The sequence below is a fragment of the Scardinius erythrophthalmus genome (genome assembly GCF_964197995.2).
Source record: "Scardinius erythrophthalmus genome assembly, chromosome: 13".
In the NCBI taxonomy this organism is placed as follows: domain Eukaryota; kingdom Metazoa; phylum Chordata; class Actinopteri; order Cypriniformes; family Leuciscidae; genus Scardinius; species Scardinius erythrophthalmus.
In genome coordinates, this window is record NC_138233.1 from 20030710 (window position 1) to 20043652 (window position 12943).

At 37.7% G+C, this 12943-nt stretch overlaps 1 protein-coding gene across 3 annotated transcripts in view; it reads left to right on the plus strand.

The window, feature by feature from the left end:
- fgf13a (fibroblast growth factor 13a) overlaps nt 1-12943 on the plus strand; it is a 125015-nt gene that overhangs the window by 80141 nt on the left and 31931 nt on the right. For 2 of the 3 annotated variants that reach the window (XM_081383590.1, XM_081383592.1), the window contains one exon: nt 12230-12340. In XM_081383590.1, coding sequence (XP_081239716.1) covers nt 12230-12340 — 111 coding nt within the window. Of the gene's footprint in view, nt 1-9768; nt 10618-12229; nt 12341-12943 lie in introns of those variants that run through there. The other variant, XM_081383591.1, reaches the window with a different exon arrangement.

The window sequence follows — 12943 nt, forward strand, 5'->3', positions numbered from 1 at the left end:
CTAATATACCTGCTGCCAAATTATGAGAATAATATATAAAAAATTATATATGCCAGTTTTTCTATTCTATTTTGATTTCATAGTGACTTTAAACAACAACAACAACAACCACCACAAAAAACATTGTAGTGTATTTATTCCTTTTTATTTTTTTGTTGCATTCAAGACGTATTTGCCTCAAAAACAGGGGAGACGTGTTTGAATGGGCATGAGTGTGTAGTTTAAGCATCTGCTGCAGACGTATCCTCTCAGAAATGAGCCCCTACGGATGTGTAACAGGCTTTGGCTCGCAGCATCACCTGGGGCAGCTTCTCTCAAGCTCTGTGGAGCTCATACAAATGAAACTAGCGCTCAGATAACTCCGCTCAGATGGGCCCTAGCACGGATCTCCACTGTTTCACAGCTCATTTGACTCTGGAGATTGAGACTTCTCCCACTCATCAAAGAGTGCAAGCTCTCAGGCCAGGACCGAGACCTGGTTCACGAACTCATGCTTAACGCAGAAAATGGGCACCTTGTTCATAACAGAACAGATCAGATTCTGTAACATCACTGTAAACACATTACTTTCCATATGTTGTGGTTCCATGACGTTATACTACAGGAAACATGTTTGAAAGTGAACTTTAATTTTGCAGTTCCTTTTGCTGAGGCTAATGTCACACTCCAGCTTTAAATGCACAGCTTTTTTGCATGACCCACGTTAACTGAAGACTTCAAGTGTGCCAGAATGACGACTTTATCTGTTCTGATTGCACTCAGTTAAAGTGTCCTCATACTGTGAAGTGGACAGAACGGCCATCTGTAATTACCTTCACCGATTATTGATGCTTCCGTTCTGTTCCTGTGAGTCAGGACTCGCAATAGCTACACACAGTGTGTTTCTGGGGGCACTGGAGATGAGTCTGTGAATTGAGTTTTCCTTGAAGCTAAATGGGAATCCCTGGAGGCGCAGAATGAAATTAGCCGTAGTTGTGTACTTGGTTGTTGCAGAGTAATCAGCCGCCTGTTTGTGATGGACTCTTGCTCACCCCAGCTAATGCAGCTGATGGTCTAATGAGAACACAACTGCCTGATAATTGGGACGGTGTTGACTTTATGATGTATGTAATTGCTCAACCCTGTTTTTCGTTATCCATTCTGCATCACCGTGATGCAACTCTCCAACATAGCCCTGCAGACTGTTTTCTATTGCTGTTTAATAAGGATTCATGTTTAATTTTATAATTCAAGTTACAATTATGATCAGATTGGGGTCAGAGACTCAGAATAGCTCAAAACCATAGTTCATATTTGAGCATAACATTCATGCTTTTCTTAATCTTATGAGAACGGATTATAAACAACTTCAAATTGATCACACTTCAAACGTCCTCCAAGAAAAGTATTACATTAATTATATTTGGAGTCTCAGAGACCTCAGATTAAAACAAAACAAAACAAAACCTGAATAAAATTCTGATCAGTGTACACAATAAAATAGTGCATTTCTGTCAGTTTTTCCCATTTTATTTATTTATATGAAATAATTTAAAGGCAGAGTTAATTTTAAAATATATGTTTTATTTTATTTTTTACAGATGGGCTAAAACATTTTTTTTTTTAAAGAAATAAACACTTTTATTCAGCAAGGATTCATGCATTGATCAAAATGACAGTAAAGCCTTTAATAATGATTCATATTACTAAAGATTCATATTTCAAATAACTTTCTATTCATCAAAGAATCCTGTATGTTGAGAAGAAGAAATGTTTATTTAGTATCAAATCATCATATTATATTGATTTCTGAAGGATTATGTGACACTGAAGACTGGAGTAATGATGCTGAAAATTCAGCTTTTCATCACTAGAATAAATTACATTTTAAAACATATTCAAATATAAAACCTTAAATTGTAATACTCTTTCACAATATTACTGTTTTATATATATATGTGTGTGTGTATATAAAATTGATAACAGTTGCATGAATAAACAAATAAATAAAGTTGCAAAATTTGCCATCTACCTGCCCTCATGTTGCTAAAACGTTTATTATATTATATATTTTTTTTTATATTATACATTTTATTTTTAGTAATTCAATATAGATCCCAAACATTAAAAACATGGTAACAGAGCATGGTGGTTAATTTTTAAAAAAAAAAAATATTACATCCTCATCTTATTCATCCTTTTTCTGCTCTTTCTCCTTTTCTTTCACTCACCATCTCTGCATCTTTTCCATATTATAACCCTTTGATGACAGATATTTCCCATTCCTCTCATTCTGTTGGACACCGTTATTATTTTCTCAATCTCTCCCTTTCATCTATTCCAATTATACTTTATTTTATTTCTCAGCATCTAACACTTATTACATCAGCGGCTCAAAGCAGACCGCATGTGACAGGTAACCTGATTGTGGACAGGTTTGAAAATCCCATTTTGCTATCATAGAGAGTGCGAGAGTGCGAGAGAAAAAAGGGGGAGCAGGGTGTAGTAGAGGGCTGAGGATGATACTCCCCTTCCCCCATCTACTATGCTCACACACATGCTCTGATATAGACACTGTCTCCATGACAACGCCTGCCATTGCCATGTTGCTAGTGGCCAGCGCTCAGCAGAAGGCCCTCCTGTTTTTAGCAGCAGTGAGATGCTGTGAACTCTCATGGGCTCGTGGGCCACATTAGGACAACACATACTTCACCTTTACTGCTTTTCCCCTCCACCGTTTTCAGCTTAATCTCTGTTGGTTTCACTTGTTGTTTAAAGGTAATTGGACAAAGCATTTGTGAATAAAGAACTGTTGCCATCCCTTGTTTTCAAGAAAATAAAATTGTCACTTTGGCACAAAATATCTGTGATTAAAATGGAAATTGCCACTGTGGCTCTTTTTTAAAACATCATAAATGAGTTGCGCCTCAGACAGGGCATGCATGTAGATAAACGCAATAAACAACGACAAAAAAACGCATGTTATTTGGGTACCTGGTGTTTGTGAATGCAATTGTGTGAGACAGTTCTCGGAGGGAATTAAACCAATTGATGATAGACTTGGCTTAGGATTTTCAGAGTGATCAAACCAACATTTGAGATGCTGTGCAATGCGATTGGTCCACTGGCTAGTCCAGTTATCCAATCACATCCTCTCTTGAGGATTTATTTGGTAAATGTGTTTCCACTGTACTTCATTCACGCTTAAAGATAAAAAAAATATCCGCCTCAATTGAGCGCATGTTTTTATGCTCATTTGTAGAATTTCTTGCTGTTTCCATATAGCATTTTTTATTTTTTTACATTATCCCAAAAGTAACATAAAAATAGTAGTATACATACCTAACATAGCTATTGACACCCCAAAATGCATGTTTTAAATATATATGGCCAGTTTCGTTCAGGGTCCAATTCTTACTATTAACTAACTATTAACTTTTGCTTCAATAAACACCTAATTACTGCTTATTAATAGTTTATAAGGTAACTATTAAAGCAACAACATGGAACTTTTCAACCTTCATAATATATTTCCAAGACCCTTGTGATAGTACATCGACTTACAATAGGTTGAATGAGACGTCTGCCAGAGCCTGACGGGGTCTGTATCGCTTTTACTGGCACTATGTAACTTCGCGGTGCGGGTAGTAACCAGCGCTCAAAAAGAACTACAAAATTCGACTGCTTTACGGCATACGTCACTTCGCCCAACACTTCCTCAAATGTGGCCAACCAGCGCGTTTGTTTTCGTGCGTCTGTTTTCATCATGGCTGAAGCAGCAGCGAAACGTAAGAAGTCCAAGGTTTTGTCGTTAGTTTTAGATGGTTAGGATGCTATCGCTATTATTCTCGTTCAGATTTGAGCATTGTAATCGACATGCAAATCGCAAATGTTTGAGTTAAAATGTTTAGTCTACTATATATGTATAAATTATAAAAGGAGGAAGATTAATAATATTATCATTGCCCATATGAAAAAAAGCCTACATGCTTCATATACAGTAACCGTAAATCATTTTACGACAGCGGTAATGGACAATTCCGCTTCCAACCTGTAGGACGACCGCTGAGGAAAAGTTCCATGTTGTTGCTTTAAGTCTAGGTATTAAATAACAGCCAATATCCTAGTAATATTCATGCTAATAAGCAACCAATTTATAGTGAGAATTGGACCCTAAACTAAAGTGTTACCAAATATACATTCTAAATACTTATTTATTATACACAAAGGGTTATATCCTGAAAAGGAGATAGGAATGCAAAGGTCAAAAGGCTCTTTGCTCTCCATAAGTGGCCATGCATCTCAAAGTCCATTAACACCAGCTCCATCTAGTGGCCGTTGATGGCGCTCACAGCCATGATGTCTGCATCTCTGAGAGGTGATGTCATTCTTTCTGGCTGTGCTTGGAGAGAAGGCTGTATGTTGCTGATATCTGATCACTATGGCCATCTGTGTGCCCGTGTGTGTCAGCAGGAAGCACACTGCAAATTGGCACAATTATCACTTGTGTGAGAGTGTGTCTTGACTTGGTCATAGCACAGCAAATGTAATAAAACAGGTGCTGTACTGTAGTCATTTCCTCATCTCCAAGGCATTTTCTGCAGCGATGTGTCATGAACCCTCTTATGTGCCATTGCATGAAATGTTTCTGCAGTTCAAACATGCAGAACAAACATGGTTCGGAGATGCACTTCTTCATAACAGCATTAGTGGGGGGAGGATCCTTCATTTTGAACCACCTGATGATGTTGTAAAAGCAGCATAGATCCGGTAAATGCAGCTAATGCTCAGAGTATAATGTGGTTATGGTCTCTTGAATAGAGGGCAGCAGCCACACTAATTGTACAGCAGTGTCTTTCAGTTTCATCAGAGCTCCTATAATCCATAATAATAATCATCAAGCCGTTTACACCGCCTGATCAGCAGTCACTTCCACTGTGCCTTTTGTCTACACTTTATCTCTCTCTTTGTGTGTGTGTGTGTGTGTGTGTGTGTGTGTGTGTGTGTGTGTGTGTGTGCTATCATACATTTTTTATTTTATACAGGCTATCTTACATTTCTTTCTCTACATCAATGTATCTTATTAGTGATGTCACAATGTATGTAGAAAAGACCTTTTTTGACCTCTGCATTCCATCTAGTGAAAAAAGCAATGCTTTTTAGTTTGTTTGTTTTTAAAGAGTAAAGGTCATTGCCGTTCTTTCTTTAAAGGTTTCTTTAAAATTTCAATCTTGACTTGTTTGCCTTATAAAATTCAAATTTGGCAATTTCAAGTTAGCCCAAATAGATCATAATTAATAAAGCCTATCAGTAATAGTTATTAACTATTGCCTAATAATGTATCAGATAAACAGAGTTGGCTTTGGTTAAAGGGATAGTTCACCCAAAAATGAAAATTCTGTCATTATGTTGTTCTAAACCTGTATGAGTTTCTTTCTTCTGTTAAACACAAAATAAGATATTTTAAAAAAATATTTGTAACTAAACAGTTGATGGTAGCCATTGAGTTCCATACAGGGGGAAAAATGTCAACTGTTTAATTAACAATTTTCTTCAAAATAGCTGCTTTTGTTTTCAACAGAACAAAGACAATCATACACAGGTTTGGAACAACATGAGAGTGAGTAAATGATGACAGAATTTTCAATTTTGGGTAAACTATCCCTTTAAGTAGACCCATTTCTGTTCCTAAGTAATGGATGGACTGCACAGATTCATAAATATGCTTCGCTCGCGCCATCTAGTGGACAAACCACTGATAAACACTTTTGAGGCAGTGATTCATGGATCTTTCCTTCTCTAAATGTCACTTTTAATAAATATGCAGGACTAAACATGGTTATAGGCTCCATAAAAAAAGTTATGGAGGGGATACACAGGGCAAGATTAAACACACAACACTTACCTCCAGTATAAGCAAGGAATATTCACTATTAACCATGATGGTGTGCAACAGTAAATGCAATAAAAAGTGAATTTTTCTGATGGACAGTGAGTGTTATTTGGTGTGTTTACTGTTTTGTATTTGATGCTGTAGAGCCTCCCTCCAGCCTTAATTTGAAGATCTGATCTTTTGTACATCTGGACATTGGACCTCTAAAGTTTCACAATGTATTTATAACCTACTTTTGTATTCAGCCTTTGCATAACAGACAGCGTTGCCTTCATTAATACACTTTAAATGTAAGTGTGATTGGAGGTCACAATTGATTGTTTATTGGCTTCACGTCCAATGTTGTATTAGAGAATCACTTGAGATCTGCCTCGTTTAACATATTCCACTGTAGTCATGAACATATTCATTCTTACGGTTAAATCGGGCTGTTTTTTAACATTCAGGGGCTGATTAATATGTTCGATATGTCGAACTATAAGTTTGACCACGTTAATGTTCTCATGCTCATGATTTTCAGACTGCTATTAATATATTGAAATTTTCATCATTTCAAATAGTTTTGTCAAGATCGTGGACGTTTTACTGAACTACCGGCAGCTTTTACAGTTGTTTTTATTAAAAAGAATTGTGCTGAATCTCTTTTATCTGAATGCATGCTTAGATCATTGTTACATCTGTCAGGCATGTTCAGAACAACAGAAGTGAAAAGCACAGCTAATGTTTGATGCTCCTGAGTGGAGAATGGAAGGTCTGGTATAACTGGTTTACACAACGCATTAAAGGATCACTTTACAGCCGTTTCTTTGTAACATGAGAGGAACGAAAGCTCTGCTCTAGTAGGAAGTACAATGTTCGATTTTCTCCTTGCAATTTTGACCCAGAGTACTGCAGTTTAGTGAACACACGCCCTGTGTTTGCCGGATCAACAGCGCTTCCCAATGAATCTTTAATGACCGCTTTAGAAGTCGTAATGGCTAGTCACTAATGTCCATTAATGATTTCTGAATGCAGCTGGCCCCGCCTTGATGGCCTCTCGTCTGTTCCATTAGGATTTCTTTTTAGTATGGTGAAAACTTTGAAAACATCCTCCTGCTTGCAGTGAATCATCACTGTCTTCCTGCTTTATTCTTTTCAATATTTAACTGCGAAATATGACATTTCCTCTAAGAAAATCGACATCAGGTAAGAATTGTTTTCACTTTTTCTGCTCTTTGGTTTTAAAGGAATATTTAGAGTTGTGTACCGAGTAGTGAGATTCACCTGCTGAATCACTGTGTATTGCTTTCATTGGATTTGACTGGTTTGACGTTCTACTTCAGTCTAGAAGTTTTCTGTGGGATCTCAGCTTGTTGGCGCTGTCCGAGGTGCTGAACTGCAGATAAAGCTGCGCTAGAGTCTTCTTTCTTTCTTGATTTTTTTGTTCATTCTTCTTTTTATCTTAGTCTTTTTTTGTTTTATTTAGGCTTTGTAGCATGTGTTTGTAAATATTAAGGGACAGGGTTTTAATTTAAAGAACATTTCTAAGAATATTTTACCCTAATTTAATACTAAAATTGCTTTTTCTATGTGGAATCACCTGAATCACATTTGTGGACCTCAGAACCACATTTATTTAGCTAAACTAAGAATGTCTGTTACTGACATGAGATGGACAGAAGTAGTTCTCCTGCTTTTTCCTTTCAGAATAACTTTGCAATACTTAAGGAATATAATTCTGTAAAATTATTAGAAAAACAGTCGTAAACCGATCTGTTATTTGTCTTCACTCCAGACGTTGTTATTGCGTTTCATAATGTCCTGATTGTACAGTAGATGGCGCTGTTGATGAAGATATAATATCCCGCTGCTGAATGAGCAGGGCAGGAGTCTCGAGTCTGGAGGGTCTATAGTAGGCTAGTTGCTCAGGGTGTTTGGCCGTTCAATAGCTCTTTTAGCGGGATTTTTCTTTGACTTTGCTGTTTTTGAAGATATTGATTGAATCCCACTGATTAGTGCAATGCCAATACATGTTTGTAGATCTTATTCAACAAATATATTATTTTCCAAATATTATATTTCAGTAATAAGGTAGGCTATTAGAACCTAATATTAGAAAAATTCTAACCTATATTAGAAAAAAAAAATCTAAGAATAGCTAAAAACGGTTTTTAATATCCATCGTACCTCTCGAATTCAAGCAATGTAAACAAAAACAGCAATGTTATTCATTATTTTAAATATTGTGCATTGAAAATATTAATATGCATGTTATTATGAGAGTGCCAGAAGACAGAATGTGCTTTTGCCACGCATGCAGGAAACTCACTGCCATGGCAACCGACACTGCTCCAATCAGGACATCGCAACTCTGTTGTTTCCACGCGATCCTTTATGTTTTGGGAAAGAAACATAACACATGACTAGCACACTATGTTCGACTATGTAACTGTTGTAGCACTTTATAAAGCTTCAAGATCTCCAGTTCACTTGCAACGGTCTCATTTGTGTGCGTCACCGGCTCCCTGCGAGTCTAACGCGAGAGATCTAGCCCGATAGATCCGGCTCCCTGTTAAATATTGATCAATCGCGCTATTTACCTCGCTTGCTGTTCACAATGAGTAACACACAAATATTCAAGACTAATCGAATTTTACGTAGGCTAGTTCACTACAGCATAAAAATATTTTTTGCTGTTCCACATCAGTCTCCGCCCACTGCCCAATTTATACCCGGTACATATTTTCTGTCCCAGACGATTGATGACCAATCGTGGCGATTTCTGTGGTCGTGGCTGCTAAGCGGTGGTCCTGCGTCGTACAGTGAGAGAGGTTCAAAGACGGTCTTGCGACCAAAGACAGCCTGCGATAACACACTGTCAGAAATTAGCACGATCGTCTCACTTTGTGTTTGCTGCTACGACTTACGTCTATAGCCTACTGACAAGCCATTAAAAATACAACATGAAATGGTGTAGGCCTATTGATCAATGCGATGGTGCTTGCCTTAAACTACTTACCTCAAGCTCAATTTTTGGCATGCCAAGTTCCCTAGCCACGACCGCGTCCATATTCTCCTATTTCGCTTAACTTTTTTTTTTTTTTTTTTTTTTTTTTTTTTTTCAGCGATTAATTTTGCTGTAGGCTAGCCTATTTGTTCACCACTAGCGCATGCTAATGATGGCCTTTAATTATTCTATATACTAACTTGCGTGGTAGCCTACGATTCATCATACACTCTACATCTACGCACACGTCCTAGGCAGCGGTTTATTAAATCCACGTCGTTCGGTGGATAGCCAAAATCGCATAATCTGTAGCAGGCAGTTGTAACGATTTTGAAACAGTCACCGTCTCTCGGACAGATGCGCAGTCGGAGTCTGATTAACGATTTTAGAAGTAGTATACAATACAAATATATTAATACATGCATTTAATCAGTATTTAATAATGCAATTTAATATAACATGAATAACATTAATAATATCAGATTCGTAATGACCCAAGAGCTGATTATGAATCAGCTGATATTAATAGCATTTTTGAGTTAGACGTATTTTATTCTAATAGCACATTAGTACAAAGTATAGCCTAGGCTACTAATTAACCTACTGGAACTGGATATATATTTGCATTTCACTTATATATATATATATATATATATATATATATATATATATATATATATATATATATAAATTTCGTTTTAATAAACAAACTATTTATTACAGGGACAGACGAATTATAAAAAAGACCCATATTAATACAACTTAAAAAATAAAATAACCGTAACTACGCCATGACGTAAATGAGTTGCTGAATCACTTAAATGATTCTTGGAAATGAACTGTCCGAAAGAACCGATTCGAATAAACGAGTCGGACTTAATCACTTGCCGTCACATACCACAAATAAACTGAACAACTGTTTTTGTCTTCCCATTGAGTGATTCATTTTCCCGTATTTGCCATGATTCAGCCTGTACTACTATTAAGACTTGTTAGAAACTTGTCGCTCTCGTTGTAGTTGTCTGGGTCTACATTACAAACGGATTCAGATGATTTTAACTGAAAACAAACTCTCGCTCACACACCCACACACCCACAAAGCGCGCGCACACAAGAGCGCTGAATCGCGCTCGCTAACAGGTGTTTCTCTCACATGGCTCTGTGCTGTGACTGTGACTGACTGCTTCGTCGTGGGATGCTGCGAAACGTGTTCGGTGTCTGGAGGAACATCTCCGTTATTAGTCGAAATGGCAAGGTAACTTAGTGACATTATCAAGCGACAGATGCGGTAAGACCTCAGGCAACTGAATGTAGAGCCGTCTAAGGACTTTATCTCCGAAGAGAACAATGAGCGTTGAAGAGATGCGCCGTCACCTGCATAATTGTGTTTTGTGTTAAAGCCGTTTTAAACTCTTTTCTGCCGATCTGTCACAATGGTGGTATCTGGCATGAAGACTTGGATGTGAGCTATTAAGTTAAAGATTCCCCTTAAGAAATCGTGTTGTGGAGTAAGTGGGGAAACGGATAGGGTCCTCTGAAAGTTTTGGTTGTCGCACCGTCAAACTGGCCATGGCTGCGGCGATCGCCAGCTCCCTGATTCGGCAGAAGAGGCAGGCAAGGGAGCGTGAGAAATCCAACGCCTGCCGCTGCGTGAGCAGTCCGAACAAAGCCAAAGGAACATGCGAGAAACCCAGTCGACTCAGTGTTTTCTCCAGGGTCAAGTTGTTCGGCTCCAAAAAGCGCAGACGACGACGACCAGGTCTGATGTTACCTTTGTTAATGTCCTGTCTTAATACGGCCATTATATTTGTAACAGAATCGCCATCATTATCAATGCATTTGTGTCTGTACTTTTCAAAACATTGGATTTTAAAATGAAGTGCTTGCTATGCTCAAGTCAGACTACAAGTTTTACATTTTAGCCAGCATGTGCTTTCACACTTCATTGTTTCACACTTCATTGTGAGAGCTCATTCAAACTCCGTTATACGACCTTACAGAACTTCTCAGGCATTTTGACCAAATAATTTGTCTGAGAAAAAACGTTAATTGTATACAATAATGTCTTATTGTATACAATTAACGTTGTGTTACTCTGCAGATATTATGTTGCAATGATGTTGATGCTGATCTGTCTATCTATCTATCTATCTATCTATCTAAAACACTCATTCAGCACAACTGTTTACTTACAAGCTTGTAGTCTCAATTACCTTGCTTCCCTCCCTAGACAGCATCTTACATAACCCTTATGTGACACCTTAGCAGAAGTGTGGAAGTTTGTGTGTGTAGAGTAGCAGCTGTTTACAGCAGTGATTCGGTCTTCATTAAACAGTCTCATACTTAACAATCGTGTTCACATTTATACACATGGACTAACACTCACATGAATGTGCTTCTTTATGTGAAATTAAACATGTTTTCATATACACATGACGTTTGTTGAGGAGTGATACCTCTGCAAATCTATACTCATTCACACCCTCATTGAGCCATTCGTATTGTATCTGTACTGTACCATATTATAGCATCTGTATGGTAGTTTATTTTGGTTTATTCTGAATTGGCATCTAATAGGGTTATTTGAGAAATTCAGATTCTCTTTGTGTTTTCTTGACTGAAATGTAGGGTATGTGTTATAGTTTGTATTATCAGTTGTAACCTAATATCCGCACATGTTTTAATCTCATATGATAAATGAAAGTTAATCAGTGTTAAGAGCATGATCCACCAACTTACTAAGCCTGATTAACTACATATCTGCTAATGCAATTGCAATCTGGTATTTTGCGCAGGAGATCTGTGTCCTATATATGTTTTATATTAGTTCTAGTGGTGCAGATCAGATCTATTTAAAATGATATTGCTCTGTGCATCTACATATTCACATGAATTCTTGTAATGGCCAGCAGACTGCAGTTTCTTTGCAAATTGCAAATTGTGGTGACTCTGGTGACTATAACAACATGTTGAGATTTTTCTTTTTTGTTGCTGTTGTCAGTGTGGACTGTTGTTTGTAATGCGTGCAGGCTCAAATCTGTAGACTATGGAATGCTCTTGCTGAGCCAGTAGCTTTGAAGCCCCTAATACTGTCACTGTGGCAATGCCTGTTTAACCCTGTCTTCTTCTCTCTCTCTCTCTCTCTCCTCTCTCTCTCTCTCCCTCTCTCTCTCTCTCTCTCTCTCTCTCTCTCTCTCTCTCTCTCTCTCTCTCTCTCTCTCTCTCTCTCTCTCTCTCTCTCTCTCTCTCTCTCTCTCTCTCTCTCTCTCTCTCTCTCTCTCTCTCTCTCTCTCTCTCTCTCTCTCTCTCTCTCTCTCTCTCTCTCTCTCTCTCTCTCTCTCTCTTTCTCTCTACCTTCTGTCTCTTTGCAGAGCCCCAGCTGAAGGGGATCGTAACAAAGCTGTACAGTCGACAGGGCTTTCATTTGCAACTCCAAGCAGATGGAACCATTGACGGCACTAAAGAGGAGGACAGTGGTTTCAGTAAGTCAGCTGGCATCTTGTCAGAATATGTTTTCAAATTTTCACCTATCTAGGCACAGCTTGAGGTTCAGTTTTAGAAACAAGGAAGTGCTAGATTAAATAGGTTAATACAGTGGCCGCCAAAAAAGTATTTGGACACTTTGATTTATGAATGTTTTTGCGTTACATAATAAAACGTCAAACCAAATGGCGTTTCATTTTAACAGAAATATAGAGGCTTTTCAAGCAAATGTTTTTTGGGCTTCAAATAATACAGCAAAAAATATACTGTTTAGAATAAATCATTAAAAAAGCATTTGTCCATAGTTACTCAGCTAGTACACTGACTTCATACTTCCTAGTTAGACCAGTTGGTTAAAAGTAATAACAGAAATGGCTCAGGAAAGTGAAGTTGGTTCTGGTCTTGCATCATTTCTTTGCAGATGCCACTTGGTTTGATATATTGCATGACATTTTCGAAGTGTGACTTAAGTGTCCAATTTTTTTTTTCTTTGGCCCACTGTGTGCCTGGTATTGTATTTCAATGATGGCTGCTGTTGTTATTTATTCCTGTACACTCTTCCTTCAGACTTCATTTCTGCCTTATACCGACACTTATAGACA